At 25.4% G+C, this 15,443-nt stretch overlaps 2 protein-coding genes across 4 annotated transcripts; one reads left to right on the top strand and one right to left on the bottom strand.

Moving 5' to 3' along the window:
* Positions 1-93: 93 nt before the first annotated feature.
* LOC114125493 (SREBP regulating gene protein) lies at positions 94-4,454 on the bottom strand. The gene is made up of 4 exons (XM_027989172.2): positions 4,068-4,454; positions 3,823-3,973; positions 1,066-1,208; positions 94-939 (listed from the first exon to the last, which is right to left on the bottom strand). The coding sequence occupies exons 1-4, from the start codon at positions 4,167-4,169 to the stop codon at positions 754-756; spliced, it is 582 nt and encodes a 193-aa protein (XP_027844973.1). The 5' UTR covers positions 4,170-4,454; the 3' UTR covers positions 94-753.
* Positions 4,455-4,590: 136 nt separating this feature from the next.
* Positions 4,591-14,302, top strand: LOC114125492 (scoloptoxin SSD14-like). Of its 3 annotated transcripts, XM_027989169.2 has the most exons (12): positions 4,591-4,760; positions 4,971-5,020; positions 8,036-8,091; positions 9,635-9,838; positions 10,395-10,615; positions 11,054-11,252; positions 11,430-11,630; positions 12,260-12,488; positions 12,558-12,748; positions 12,832-13,072; positions 13,678-13,791; positions 13,883-14,302. In XM_027989169.2, exons 2-12 carry the CDS (start codon positions 4,982-4,984, stop codon positions 14,030-14,032), a joined length of 1,845 nt encoding a protein of 614 aa, XP_027844970.1. In that variant the 5' UTR covers positions 4,591-4,760; positions 4,971-4,981; the 3' UTR covers positions 14,033-14,302. The 3 variants fall into 3 exon arrangements, with proteins under 3 accessions (XP_027844970.1, XP_027844972.1, XP_050054369.1); XM_050198412.1 differs by lacking the exons at positions 4,591-4,760; positions 4,971-5,020 and adding an exon at positions 7,845-7,949; XM_027989171.2 differs by lacking the exon at positions 8,036-8,091 and having other exon boundaries at positions 4,591-5,020.
* The last annotated feature ends 1,141 nt before the right edge of the window (positions 14,303-15,443 follow it).

The following is a 15,443-nucleotide window of genomic DNA, read 5'->3' as shown; positions in this document are numbered from 1 at the left end:
ACTAAGTACAAAGTATATAATATTTTCTCTTTGTTTCGGGCAAGGATAATATTTCCTCATAAAAATGTTACAAAAAAAAAAAAAAACACAAAATATTGTTACCATTTAGTCTATATATTTACTATATAATTATACATAATATATTAATTTATGTTACCAATATATATATATTTTTTATAGAAATCACGTAATTTGTTCACAAATATTATACCAATAATAATAACTTATATGATAGGTACATTTTATTTTAATATCCAGTCTCGTTTACCATTATTATTAAAATTTGTTTTCCGAAAAATTTGACTTTAAATTGTAATATAATATAAATTATAAAAATTAAAAATTGTTCGTACCAAAACTAGTATGTATTAGATATTTACATTGCTAAACAAATAAATGACATCAACAATTAAATAATCTATTACTAAAAAATAATAAATACAATCATAAATATAATTCCTGAAATATTTAAAAACAAAATAAATATAATAAATTTAATTACTTAATTGTACAGTACACAGATTTATTTTCAACAACATATGCCCCTACAACAATATTATAGACTTAAGTCTTAATAAAATCGACAGTTACCTATTGTATAAAAAATATGCGACACGTGGATATGTCAAACTTAACTCGATTACTTCGTATCGAGTACAGTTCGCAATTATTGCACTTAACCCAGCACTATTACTGCACAATATGCATACAGGAATGCGGTCAATGAAAAATCCACGTGTCACCTAACTGCAGTTAAGGTATTTTGTCGGCGGTCGTATAACAGTGTTTGTTCGGTTTTAAGTAGGCATTTTCGTGTTGTACGCTCTGAGAACTCGTTCGGCATTTGGCCAAGCACAGTTCAAAATGATTATTGATCGCCGAAAACAGCACACGGAACGTCTCCGAAGCCTTACCCAGAACGGTTTGCAATAGTTTTCTCTATACAATCGGATGCACAAAAACGACAGCGTCGATTATTTATTTTATATCGTAATATTATGTTATAGGCATACATGAAATCGACAATATCGTAACCGCGATTTTCATACAAGCAGGACTACTCACCTTATTGGGATTGAGGCAACACGACACACAGTGTTCGTACAGTACACAACAGCCGTCCGCGTTGCACGTATCACATACATAACGTTTTTCGATAGTTCCGCAGCAGTTGTTCGCTAAGAGATCGTCTCTTTGACATATGTAACCTGTTATTGTAACATATAATATTATAATATAATATAAGAAATATGATTTACAGAGTTGGGTATACTGCACTGATACATGTATAAACTATTTTCAATTTTTAGAATAGTTTTTTTTTTTTTTTTTTTTTAAAAAGTGGTAAATGATGCGTTATTATGAAAGAATAATCTGTTTTATGATGAAGACTAAGAGCAAAACTTGAAGAAGTTAGCGAGTTACTTATTTTTTTTAAAAACCACAATTAAAGATGCACTTATTAAAAATTAATAAATTTTAAAATTTACTTCTAAAAAATTCATTATTTTTTTAAAAAACTATTATATTTAAGAATTGGGGTAATAACAAGTTCTACATTGATTTTGAAATGAAAACACTTGTTCAACTTGGAAAACCTATTAAAAATATTTATGTTATTCATACGACTAGAAACTAGACAGATATTTTAAACTAATTTACTGGATTAATGTTTTTTAAACAAGTTATTGATTTTAAGTGATGAAATAATTACATTTTTTTTTAAGGATGTTGAAATAATTTCAAAGCACTTCCATCGATAGTTGTATAGTAAACAATATACATAAAATTGTATGAAAGTTAATGATGAGTGATAGATATTTTTGATTTAATTAATTAAAAAAAAAAATCATTATTGTTTATTTGTATAATTTTTTATTCATCCTAGTCCTTTATCATATCACAAAGTACAAACTACTTAATATTTATTTATAAATATATAATGAAAACATAAGTTATCTGCATGTTTTATGTAATAATTATTTATTAGCTTTTATGACCCAACATATATGTAGTAGTATATTGTAATCTATTGAAACGAATTACATGTACATTGCACATTCATTATTAAAATGAGTGGTGTTATCTCACATTTGAGGTATATTTGTGTTCACATGGTATGTCTACTGAAAATCGAATTTTTTATTATGAGTTTTACACTAACATAAAAAAGATATAATAATACAGATTATTAGTTCCAATATCTAATTATCTATACTTTAAATGTATATATTTTAGATTATTTGTAAGTGGGTACTCAATGTACATTGAAGATTTCATATCGATTTTAAAATTATACTACAAATTCATTGTTTTGGGTAAAATTAAATTCTAGAATGTGTATTATGGTCACTATAGTTTAAAACTCAATGAACATATTATAATTCATTTAAAAAAAAAAAATTATGAACAAAAAAATACAAATAATAACTATAAATATTTGCTATTGTAATAATAGCTCAAATATTTATTAAGTAAAATTATTTTAATTTATTTTATGAATAAAACAAATTTACTATATGAATTTATACGACTATTATTACACAGAGCAATTCATCAAGCATACTCACCCTTATTCATTTCTTTAATAATAAATTTATTTAAATTCTAATTTTGAAAATTTTTATGTACTATAAGATCATATTTTAAAATCTTAATGTTTTTTGTACTACCTAATACTTAATAAATGTCTCGTGGCAATACAAACTTTTATAATTATTTAACAAATAGTTTTTTGAAAATTTTGATGTACCTTATTCAAAATTTGGACAAGTTGTTTTTCAGTTATAAAAGTTGTATAAATATTTATATTAAGGATAATAGTCAATCCTTAATTTAATATTTATTATATTTAGACTATTTTTACAAATCATAAATGTTGATATCTTCATATCGATTACTAAAATGTTAAAATTGACAATGCCAAAATATCTCCTAAATCCATTATCAATATATCAGTAAACTGTAATACACAAAGTTAAATAACAAAAACAAGTTAATACAAATTTTGATTTTGATACATCAAACTTTCAGAAAAATTATCTGTTATATAATTTACAGTAAAAAAAAGGTTTTATCTGAAAAATAAAAGTCTATATCTCAAAAGAACACTTCTTAAATAGTAAATAAATTTATGAATTAAAAAAATAGTGTTTAAGTATACTTAAAAAATCTTAAAAATCAGATATTGAGTAACTACATTATTTAAGGAGAAATTAGGATGAACATGCGCAATAAATCACTATTTAAGATTATTTATCAATAAATTGTTTTAAACATGAAATATTAACTATACAATGTATTACTTATTTACTTCTAAAATGCATAGTTTTGATTAAAGTAAAATCAATTTTAAAACAAAAATTTGAATTGATAAATAATTTATGTATATATTATATTTATACTTTTATCTTAAGAATTTCAAGTTCAACTACAATATCTAACTAAGAACCATTTTTAAACAAATATAAGTTAATTTATAAAAATAAATATAATTTTTAATGTACCTAATTCCTAATATAATATTTTAATTATATTAGTTAGTAGCAGCAAATTTTAAAATATCAAAATTATATTCAACACAGTTGTGTAATAATGTGTAAAGAATAGTTAATAAATTAAATACAATATTACAAGTATTTAATAAACATACCTATTATATTTACAGAATATGTCTAAATTTATAGTATTCTATTAAACTAAGGTTACAGCATGATTAAATTGAGAAGATTAGTTTCTAAAAGTAATCAACAAATGAATATGCTATAATTAACAGTATTCATTAAAATATCATTTGAGCATAACTACAAAAGTGATAAGTACCTCTGTCATCTGCTATATATTCTCTGCCTTGTACAGTATTTCGACAACTTAGATCTATTGAATTGTTCAAATCGACTTCGGCTGACATCCAAACAAATGCACTGTGATCCAATTTTCTTGGAACACGCCATGTGTCTGTACGTCTGGGTGACTAAAAATATGAAAAATTGAGTTTTTTTTTTTACAGTACCTAAATTAAAACTGTTTAAACTAATATTATTGAGATACTAATAAACTATACTTACAATCAATAAGAAACTGACAATACAGTATGTTAGCGAGCAGCCAAAAATCACTGATAACACAATTTTTCGTCTGATAAAACTGAATAAAAAAGCTCTCCACATGACAGGCAATTGGCACCTGGCATTTTCAGTGGCTAAATGTAAAATAAAAATAAACTTAACTACTGAGATCCACTAGAATAAAATTGTAATCATCGCTTAGACACAGCCCTAAATAAACATGATAAATATCTATTACAGTTTGAATTTAATTTTTTTTAATTGTATACTAAATATAAATAAACGACACGTTAAATTGAAGTTTAGAGTTTTGATCTTGAAAAACTCTTAGTATAATATATAATTTATAATAAAAAAAAATAAAGTCATTGAGTTATGTTTCACATTTTCACAGTAAATTGTTATTATCAATCATAAAACTGTATTTTATAAGATAACATGGCCGGCGCAGTGATAACAATGATTTGATAATAATAATTCATGACCTTATAATGATTAAAGATTACTTATAAGTTATAGTTCAAGAGTTCAGTTTCAGACATTTGGATTTGACATTTCTGTATACTTCGGTTGTACTGTTGTAGTGCTTGTACTACATTGGTATAGTGTCATACGTATTATTATTGTTATTCACTAAATTATTGTCAGTTACTAATGCACAGTGCACATTATTTAGTTGAAAATTGTGAAATGGTTAGTCGCAAAACGTGGTCTATCATTAATAGTACCTACCTATCAATTTTAATATCGTGATTCGTGATAGATTTAAAATATAATTTAAACGGTTTGCCTTCATCATTCTTAGGATTAATTTGAATTATTAGTGCGATGAGAAGACTAGTCGACTATGACAATATTCATATTAGTTATTATTTAATACAGTATTTTTTTTTTAACGTGTAGATACTTAACTAATGAATATGGAACAAACTATTCAGCTAACCAAGAAACAGGTAGGCACCTAGGTATTATTTATGAAGTCAATTTTACATAATTTTGTAGAATTATTTTCTAATTATATCAAATATGTTTTAAGCACTTATATTGTAATAACTTCTTACCTTAAGATTTACCTAACTGTGTGTATACCTACTTTCCGGCGATGTAGGTACATAAATATTATTTGACGTTCTATTTCTACACATTAATTTTAAAGCTTTAAATCGAATTCGCCTCGTAGGTACCTCCTAGACGTCATTGTTGGGTAGTTAATTTTTGTAAATACCTAGATCAAATGTATTTATAGAATAACCGATATTATAAGAGTGAACGCAATGTCGCTAGCTTAGTGATCTATCAACTCTATATTCAGTGCCGGCGTTAGGTTTTTCGCTGCCCTGTGCCTATTACCTATGATATGAGAATATGACGCCCTTATATAATTATTATAATTTATATATTTTTATTTGTAAACGATGCCGCCCCTAAGATTTCAAAAAAAATTGTCGCACAGGTCGCACATACCTTCCGCCGGCACTGTGTATATTGTTATAGAAACTAGATATTAATTGCAAATGATTGTAGACTGTAGATACTTAGGTACATAATATTATCTATTATCTGCTTTTATATTATTATAATGTAATTTAAAAATCAATGGAATTTTAAGTATTATGAGTACTGCGTTTAATTAATAATTTTGTGTATTTTTTTTTATTAAACTTAATTTCCTATAAATTATGCCTGGTTTGATCTAAAAATGTATCTTTTCTTAATAATTCAAAGTACCTACCTACTCAGTTTAGTATAAACGTTGTAATATAGCCATATAAGTATTCTATTACCTAAAATTTTTTTTTGTATATTATAGGACGTATAAGTATTATATTTTTATTGCATATTTTTGTTATTTTTTAATTTTGGTTATCGGATAAAACATAAATTATTGATAAATAGGAGGGCACGGAATAATTTTCATATAAAAATAGTTTAGTGAATTATAATTATAATAATTATATTATTATATTATATTCCTCTCTCACACGCTCACTCGTTCACTCTTTTTTTTTTTATCTATTAGAGGTACATTTTCAGTAGACAGTTGAGATGATGCAATAAAATAAATAATTTATTAGATAAAAGATTCTGATTTAATGATACAATTTGCTCTGGGATATGCACTAAACTAGTAAAATGTAAAAACTATAAAATTATATACATATTTATTTATTTGTAGTGAAAACGTTAACATTTATTCTTGATTAAAATTTTTAATATTTTTATTGAAAGAGGTTTAAAAGTGCATTTTTAAATTTATTAATTTACTGGAACGGGTGTATCTAACTAGCGGGATGTATTAAATATTAAATATCATCGAATAACACAGTTACGTGTACTATGAATAATAAATAATACATTATAGGTAATGCAAATATAATGGATATAGGTAATATAATATACATAACGAACTACAATCTGACGTAAATATAATACATATAAACTCATAAATTGTTAACGACGACTTAAATAATTGTAAGTAATAATAAGTTGTAACCTGAGTTTTAATTATTAAATCGTCCCACATTAATAAAATTCCATTGCTGTATTATATAATATCTGTGTATCAATGTACATAAGTATAATTATACCGATTCAAGTCGTTCGATGAACTTCTAAATGAGTGTATCGGCTCCTACAAATCATACACTTTTTGACTTTTCCACCATTTTCACCTTCCTTACAGGGTGATTTTACGCGATAATTTCATTTTCTCTTTAAAATCTGATTTATGAAACTTTTTTTAAATATACGTAAAGACCATCTATTTTCAAATTCACAAAAATTTTTCTATACTTGAAAAATGTTCTATGGCTATACAAAGTTTATTTTTAAAATGATAATCTATCTTTTCTTCTATAAATTATTTAGCGGATTATTTTTCTAAAATTGTAAATGAGTAATTTGAGTTATTAACTTTGTATACGAACAAATAATAATAGGTTCATCGTTCATGATAATGTGTGGACAGTTTAGTGGGTATAATAATGTATATTAATAATCTATTAACATTAAGTCACTCAAGTTTTCTCAGTGGGGATCAATATTCATTGTTTGGAATTAAAATTAAGTAAAATAAAAATAAATAATTTGATCATTTACAAAAATTATCCAAGTACAATAATATAGTATATAATATATATAGTATCTGTTACTACATATATTTTATACTTTTGTAATACAGTTTTTACAAATTATTATTTTATATGTATAAATGTAAACATTTTAATCACGAAAAAACTACTCTTTTGCAATTTAAATTAAGTCATCAACATTTTCAATAAAAATATGTAGGTACTAAATTATATTTTACAGTAAAAAGAGGAGCTATTGTTCATATGTAAAACAGAAGTTTGTATCATCATAGGTCATTCTTTAAATAGTTAAAAAAATCTAGAATCTGAAAATATGGTCTAAAATTATATTTAAAAATTGAATAAATGTATTATAAATTATTAAATTAAAAAATGAATGTCATTATGCTCGTTGAATATTACTAAATTTAGTTCCAGAGATATAACACAGTTTAAACTGTTTAAAGTGATGGTATTAAATATTAATAACGAGTTTGTTTCAATATTAATTATACTTTTATAATAACTTATAATATAAGTACTTATTATTTAATGTAATTGCTACAAATTACTATAATACCTATCATGAATAATTTTAAAACTCGCGATGATTAGATTATTGCGCTGTTTCGTATTTCAATCCATACCGTTTTTAATACTGATCATATTTAATTTAATTTTTATGGTATTAATTCGTCAATTAAATTTCGAGTGTTGCATTTTATTATTCTTTGTTGGATAATATAAGGATTAATTATAATAAGGAATTATTTATTTTGTACCTATTCAGTTTACTTTTGATCGTTCCAATGTGAGTGTCATATATTGCTTTATAAATTGTTTGTTTGAAGCTTAGGTACCAAAGCAAGTGTTCATTCATTATATTATTATTTTTAGATTGTTCATCAATTTATCAAGGCAAACAGAAAAAGAATTGACAATATGATCTTCAGGTATGTTGTATTAATTTTATTTATGATTTAGTTGGTACATAATATACCTATTCAATATATGAGTGTGTTGAAAAAGTATAATACGTATATTTATATGCATTATATACTAATTTCATGACATTATATAGTCTTATATTAATAACTATTATTCTTTTGATCCACCAACAGTTCCCATTTTTAAGTTTCTGTGAAAAGAAAAATTCAATTATTGTATATCAGGGCTAGGAGGCGAAGGCGTTTAAGTGAAGAGTAGTGGAGTGAAAGGCTTGGGTAATGAGGTTAGGTTAAGGTTTGATGAATTCTTTGATTTAAATATCGTAAGCTCAATCAACATCAAATCTTAGTAGAGATTTGTATAGTGTGGATTTTATGTAAATTGATTGCTTCGATTTAAATTTAGGACAAAGCAGATGAATGCAGTTGTTGAAAAATGTTCATCTGGATTTGAGGTGAGGACCTCAAGTTATAATCTTTTATCCAATATAATTCGATCCAACATGCATTTTAGGCTTAGAGTAAAACGATAAATGTATTGATTTTACAGAAACTGTATTTTTATTTCCTTTTGGAGCAGTAAAATTGTTTAAATATATTACAAATATCTTTTTTAATTAATTTTGAAATTAGTCCGTTTTTACTCAGAACCGTTTATTTGCGAGGTTTTTTGTAATATGCGATGATTTATCATGGAATTCAACTTTAATACATCAATTTCCAATAACGAGGTATAGGAACCTACTTGTCCGCTTTTTATTTATATTACTTTTATATGTAATTATATTCACTATTTATACATCATTTTTTTATATTGTTAAATATTTTGTATTATAAAATTTAAATATTTTCGTAATATTATATATGAATGTTTAAATACAAATAAAACATGCTCTAATTTATTTTTTTTAATGAAACATATATGTATATACTATATAGTTATAACATATTCGTTTGAATTTTAATTTTGTTATGATTATCCGTAGATGGCAAGCCGCCATCTTATTCTGCGAATAATCCATAGTACACTGTATTTGTTCTTTATATCTTTGTTGTTTTGTGTAGTAATGAATAGTATATTATAAATTAATTTTATATTCTTTTTTAAATTATAATAAAAAACCAAAATCATTTTTGTTATAAACTGAAATTACATAAATAATTCAGTTTTTCCGGAGTTTTTTTAGTTTTTCCTAACTATTTTGAAAAGTAACGAGAAATACTTTTAACCTCTTTTTCACCCCAGAGAATCAACTTAATCCAATTTACTTCCTGAAACCACCTTCAAATTGTAGAATGAAACATTTTTAATACTCTAAAAATTACGAGGGATCTTGTACTTTTAATATAATAACAATAAATAGACTTAATAAATAATTTATAAAAAACACAAGCTTTGTAAAACCATGACATTTATTGCTTTTTTCAGATTCTAAAAATTAGAATAAATGTAATTAAACATAAAAATGGGATAAAAATGCTTAAAAAAACACCCAATACTTATAACATATTTTGTATATTATAGTATACATTAATATTTTTTTTTCAGATTACAATCGATGCGTTACCTAGGAGGATTGGCAGGATTAGGTGCTGTAGTGTTGTTTTTTATATTCTACTTGTCACACCATGTTCTCAACGACAACAGTATTCCCGACCCAGAATTCCCGATTCCGCCGTCGAGTATGCCGATGGGCTTGTACGGAAAGATCGGTGTTGTATCCAACGGCGGACCGTGCGCACAAATCGGAGTGTAATAATTAATTAATATATTTTAATCTTATAGGTGGCATTTGCAGAAATTAAAATTAATGGCGAGCATAAATTTACCACAAGTATAAAAAACTTGTGTGCTGTTTTCTCCCACATCCCAATCATTTTTGTATTATAATAATAACTATAACTTTATATTAGTTTACCATTTTTTCAAATATACATAATATAATATTATTCTGTTTTTAATATTTAATTTAAGATTCTATACAAAGTAGAAAATTATTATACAACCTAAAATATAAACTTTGTGTAATACTGTAATATCAATAAAAAAAATTTATTTATTAAGAAAAAAAACAAAAAAATTTTAAAATAAATATTGAAACTTTTGTCTGTTTTGCAGTGTAAGGGGGGGGGGGGGGTTATAATACTTTTGTTTATAATATTTTTTTACACATAATCAAAATAATTATATAAGAAAAAATAAAATAAGTCATTTGAGGCAAATAAACATTAGTATATTTAATTAAATTTATGGACAAGAGTACTTATAACATTTTAGTGATTTGACAATATTATTTTTTTTGAAAAAGGGATGTTATGTCGAAAGGCGGAAATGCTGTAGATGCAGCAATAGCTACAATGTTGTGTGACGGTGTACTGTGTCCTGAATACATGGGTATTGGTGGAGGATTTATGATGAGTATCTACAATGCGACAACCAAAAAAGTGATGACGATCGATGCACGTGAAACAGCTCCTGCTGCAGCAACTACATCTATGTTTGTAGAAGATCCTCTGAAATCTATATACGGTACATACATATTTTATAAATAATTTTAACAGACCTTGGTCTGTGTTGCATTGGCACAAATATAGCTTGAAGGATTATTAGAGGTTGCTAAAATTGTATATAATTATATTATTATGTAAATTTGTATATTTTATTAAAAAAGATTAATAGTTATATTTATTATAAAACTTAAGTCATGTTTTTCTAAGATATCCATTAATTTATGTTTTAAAATATAGCAATGTAAAATGTTCACATTTTGTGTTCTTCTCAAAAATCATAAATCATAATAATCATAATTTAAAAAAAAATATAGTTATACCCAATTTCTTGAGCTTTTAATGCTTAACAATTAATTATACTATACATATTTAAGTAATAATAAGTATAAGTTAATAAAAATCATTGAAATTCAGAGATTCCTAAAAAAATAAGAAAATAATAATATTTTGAATCTAGGTGGAATGGCGGTTGCAGTTCCAGGAGAACTCAAAGGTTATTCGACAATTTATAATTTATATGGTGGTGGGGTCGTTTCATGGAAATCGTTATTTGAACCAGCTATAAAATTATGTGAAGAAGGAATGACAATCAGTGAACGTCTAGCAAAAAACTTGCATAATCATGAAGACTTGATAAAAAATGATTTGCTACTCAGGTATAAAAAAACATTAAGTACTTAACTAAACATCAAAACAATATTAGATTTTAATATTACTTTTGTGATTAATATGTACTAATGTGTCTATAATATGTACATTGTACATGTGACATTTTTCTTTTCATAGAATCTAAATTATTTAAATAAATAAATGTGTTGTGTATTATTTTGCAGAGAAGCTTTTTTTGATGAAAATACAGGACACGTAAAAACAGTTGGAGAACAATATAAACTTCCAAAGTTAGCAGAAACAATGAAAATTATAGCAGAAGAAGGTATAAATGCCATATATAATGGTTCATTAACATCCATATTATTGGAAGATTTAAAAGAAGTGAATGGAATAATCACAAAAGAAGATTTAGCTAATTACACGTAAGTAACTTATATAGTGTATATTTCTGAAATTTTATTTTATAAATAAAAGGAAATATTATTACTTACCAAACAACAGTTTCCAATCCACTTTTTCAAAAATCTAAAACACTAATTTATATATTTTTTTAAATTGATAGACAGTCACATTTGAATAATGTAACGAATAATTTATAATATTATATTTATTGTACTTATAGCATTAAATTATCTTTTATAAGTTTGTTTCAACGAAGAAAAGACAATTATAATTTTCTGTTTGGAAATATTTTATTTATAATTTATATACTTCTATTTATTATAAGAAATATTGGTTTTTTAACACTATATTTTAATTATATTTACATTTTAGAAGTAAATTTATTTATTTCTTGTTTAATAAAATTAATTATTTTAATTTTATGTTTAAAAATAAAAATAATCACTCATCTATATTATTTTATTAAATTTGTATGTATTTATAGATATTCTGTTTTTTTGGGTCTACCAAAAAAAAATATCTAGCCTTACTACTGCCTTTGGTAATTTTGAAACCTGTATGTTTTTTATATATTGTACAATGTACTTATTGTACTTATATAATTTTGAATTAATTTTAATATTTACAAAGATAAATACTCTGTTTTTAGAGTTAATGTCAAAGAATCTTTTCCTGTAAACTTAACAAGTGGACATACAATACATGTAGGTCCACCACCTAACTCTGGCATCATATTGGCATTTATACTCAGAATATTGGATGGGATACTACCAGCACCTGATGCTCGATTAGACGCACATCGATTTGTGGAAGCTTTCAAATTTGGGTATGGGGAAAGAACTCATTTAGGAGATCATAAATTTGTTAATGTGTCTCAAGTAATAATAAAAATTTCTAACACTTTTAACATATTATCAATGTTGAAAGAAACTTATTTTTTTTTTTAGATTTACAATAAAGTAAAATCAGATAGTTACATCAAAAGTATTCAAAGTAAAATATTTGATAATTTCACTTCGTCAGATCCAAGATATTATGGAGCTGATTATGACATGCCAGAAAATCATGGTACTGCTAATATGGTGGTAACAGATTCAGCAGGCAATACTGTTGTAGCTACAAGTACATTGAACACTTAGTAAGTATTTATGTATTTTTCTACATTTTTAGTTAATGTAAATAATTACATTTAATACTATACCAATTTCATTTTTATTTCAGCTTTGGTTGTGGTTTTATGTCTCCTAGTACCGGTATACTTTTAAATAATCAAATGGATGATTTTTCTACTCCTGGAGTCACTAACTATTATGGTATTCCATCCTCACCTGCCAATTTTATAGAACCTGGCAAGCGACCATTGTCTTCTATGTGTCCAACTATATTTACTGATAAAAACGGTGACTTTGTTCTGGGAGCGGGAGCTGCAGGAGGATCGAAAATCACTATTTCTACAGCTTATGTATGATTTCTTTTTTTAATCCTATATTGTTTGATTTTTTTGTTTTATTTAATTAATTCAAAAATTTTTTTGTTAGTTTGTAAGTATCTATTTTTTCCTAATCTTTTAAATTGATATAGATTTAGAGAAGGTGAATAAATAATTGGCATACTTTAACAACTGTAACTATTGATACAAAATAATATTATTTTTACTTTTTTTTTTTTTACTAATGTATGAAGGTGCTTTTTAAATTGATCATTTCTTCAAATAATTGTATTGAACTTTGAAATACATTTTTATTAGAATTTATTAGGTATTACAATTACAAAAAACATAGTTTGTTATTATATTTTCTCATATTCTCTATACCATTTAAAAACCTGTTGATATTTTACCTTTATTTAATTCATTTAATTTATATAATCTTGAGATTGTTGAAACAGCATTACATGTATAAAAAATTGAACAAATTTAATTGATTATCTACGTCTATGAATATAATTATTGGGATTAAATACTACTATCTTCTATATACATATATATACATATATATATAGTAGTATTACTATTATATTTATTTGTTTACAACTGCTTAATATTTTAAAAATGTTTGCTGTTTTCAGGTGTCTGCTTACAAGTTGTGGTATAATAAAACATTAAAAGAAGTGATAGACAAACCTAGAATTTACCATCAACTTGTACCTATGGAAGTTCAGTATGAATATGGAACGACTAAGGTACGAGAGAAATGATACAAAAGATTTTTTCTTGTTTAGTGTAATTAACAACTAGTTCAATTTTAACTATTAGTCCATTTCATATTTTCAGGATGTAGTGCAGAAACTTATGGATATTGGCCATCCAGTAGTTAGACTAGAGTATGGAGCATCGGCGGTTACAGCTATTGCTAAAACTTCTTCAGGAATGTTAGAAGTGATGCCAGATTTCAGGCGGCCAGGAAATTCATCCGGATATTAATACAATTTTATGTTTTATAATGATTGTATTTTAATAACTATTTTTTTGTACATAGTACCTTGTATGTTCCTAAAATATTAGCTTTTTTAAAATATGCTGTGTGATTAAAAATATTTATTGATGTATTTTTACTGTGCAATTAAGATTAAATGTAAGTTCCACAATTTATTATTGTTTATTGTTTATGAAATATTTATACATACAGTAGTGTACAATTTTTATGTTTGTATATATTATTTGAATAAGGACAATAAATACATCAAATAAAGAGATGGTTTGTGATTTTAAATATAGTAATTTCTTATATTCAGTATGAAAATAAATATATATTTGTTCCTACTACTTACTTATACCTGTACACTGTAAAGCTATATGGTTATACTTCTAGTAGGTACTAAGGTATCAACTAGATGGCAGGGAGGCAGCCATGGGGAAACCTACTTCCCTCCCTGTTTGTGATTCAAAAAGGAAAAAAAATAATAATGAATGTTATTTCAGTTTGATAATTTTATTGTATTGTAATTAATGTTTTAGGTAAATGGTATCTATTTAAGTGTAATAATTTTTCATGCGGTAAACAAATAATAATCATCATTAAGTATTTTTTAATTATTGTCATTATCAAGAAAAATTGTTGAAGGAAGAGTTCTAGCCACCATGGACCCCTTAGATAGTCAGATACTGCCTTGCAGTGACAACACTAACTCTTGCTGGCCTGGTAGGAAAATTTCAGTTGCACCACTTGTATAGGTACTTCTAATAAATCTCATTGACACAAGTAGAAAAAAAGTTTCGAATAAAAGCAGTTTTTTAAAATTAAATTAATACTCTGCAGAAGTATTTGGAACGTTTGTCTTGTTGGAGTGTGGACCACTATTATTCGGTATGGCTTAATTTGTCATGACAACGACGTGAAAAACAGCAGAACTACAGAAAATGACAAATTTATGTTTGATATTAATTGTTTTATCCTTAAAAATCTTATTTGATTTAGCTGTTTAGCATAACATCTAGGTAATTTCTTGGAGGGAGAACTTAAACAATATATTTTTATTTCATGGCATCACAAACTACGTCCAAACACAACTGATACCTAGGTATATTACTTTGGTCCAGGAATATTTTCATCGGTTGTTTTGGAATTCTTTTTTTTTACAATTTGTATGTAGTTTTTAAGGCAACAAACTTCACGACTTCACGTATCTTAGTATGTACCATGGTGTTTCATTCGAGTTCAATCTGTTTTCTTTGTATTCATGAATATTAATTTGATGTATGTACCTATCACTGCTTGCATGTATCATTACCACAATGGTTTTTCGGTTGCTAACGAGAAATCATTTCCTCCGAGTACTGACCCATATAGCGTCTTCGAAGAGTTCTATTGTACTACTAGGTGAACACGATGGCG

This window comes from Aphis gossypii, chromosome 1 (assembly GCF_020184175.1).
Source record: "Aphis gossypii isolate Hap1 chromosome 1, ASM2018417v2, whole genome shotgun sequence".
Lineage (NCBI taxonomy): Eukaryota > Metazoa > Arthropoda > Insecta > Hemiptera > Aphididae > Aphis > Aphis gossypii.
This window is presented reverse-complemented; position numbering and strand designations above follow the sequence as displayed.

Excerpts from the sequence above, each read along its gene's own strand:
- LOC114125492 (XM_027989169.2), top strand. The coding sequence starts at position 4,982 with ATGAATATGGAACAAACTATTCAGCTAACCAAGAAACAG. Across the intron at positions 11,253-11,429 it reads AAAAATGATTTGCTACTCAG|AGAAGCTTTTTTTGATGAAA; the intron begins GTATAAAAAAAC and ends ATTATTTTGCAG. Across the intron at positions 13,792-13,882 it reads ATGAATATGGAACGACTAAG|GATGTAGTGCAGAAACTTAT; the intron begins GTACGAGAGAAA and ends TCATATTTTCAG.
- LOC114125493 (XM_027989172.2), bottom strand. The coding sequence starts at position 4,169 with ATGTGGAGAGCTTTTTTATTCAGTTTTATCAGACGAAAAATTGTGTTA. Across the intron at positions 3,974-4,067 it reads TTGTCAGTTTCTTATTGATT|TCACCCAGACGTACAGACAC; the intron begins GTAAGTATAGTT and ends TCATATTTTTAG. Across the intron at positions 940-1,065 it reads GTTGCCTCAATCCCAATAAG|AGAAAACTATTGCAAACCGT; the intron begins GTGAGTAGTCCT and ends CCGATTGTATAG.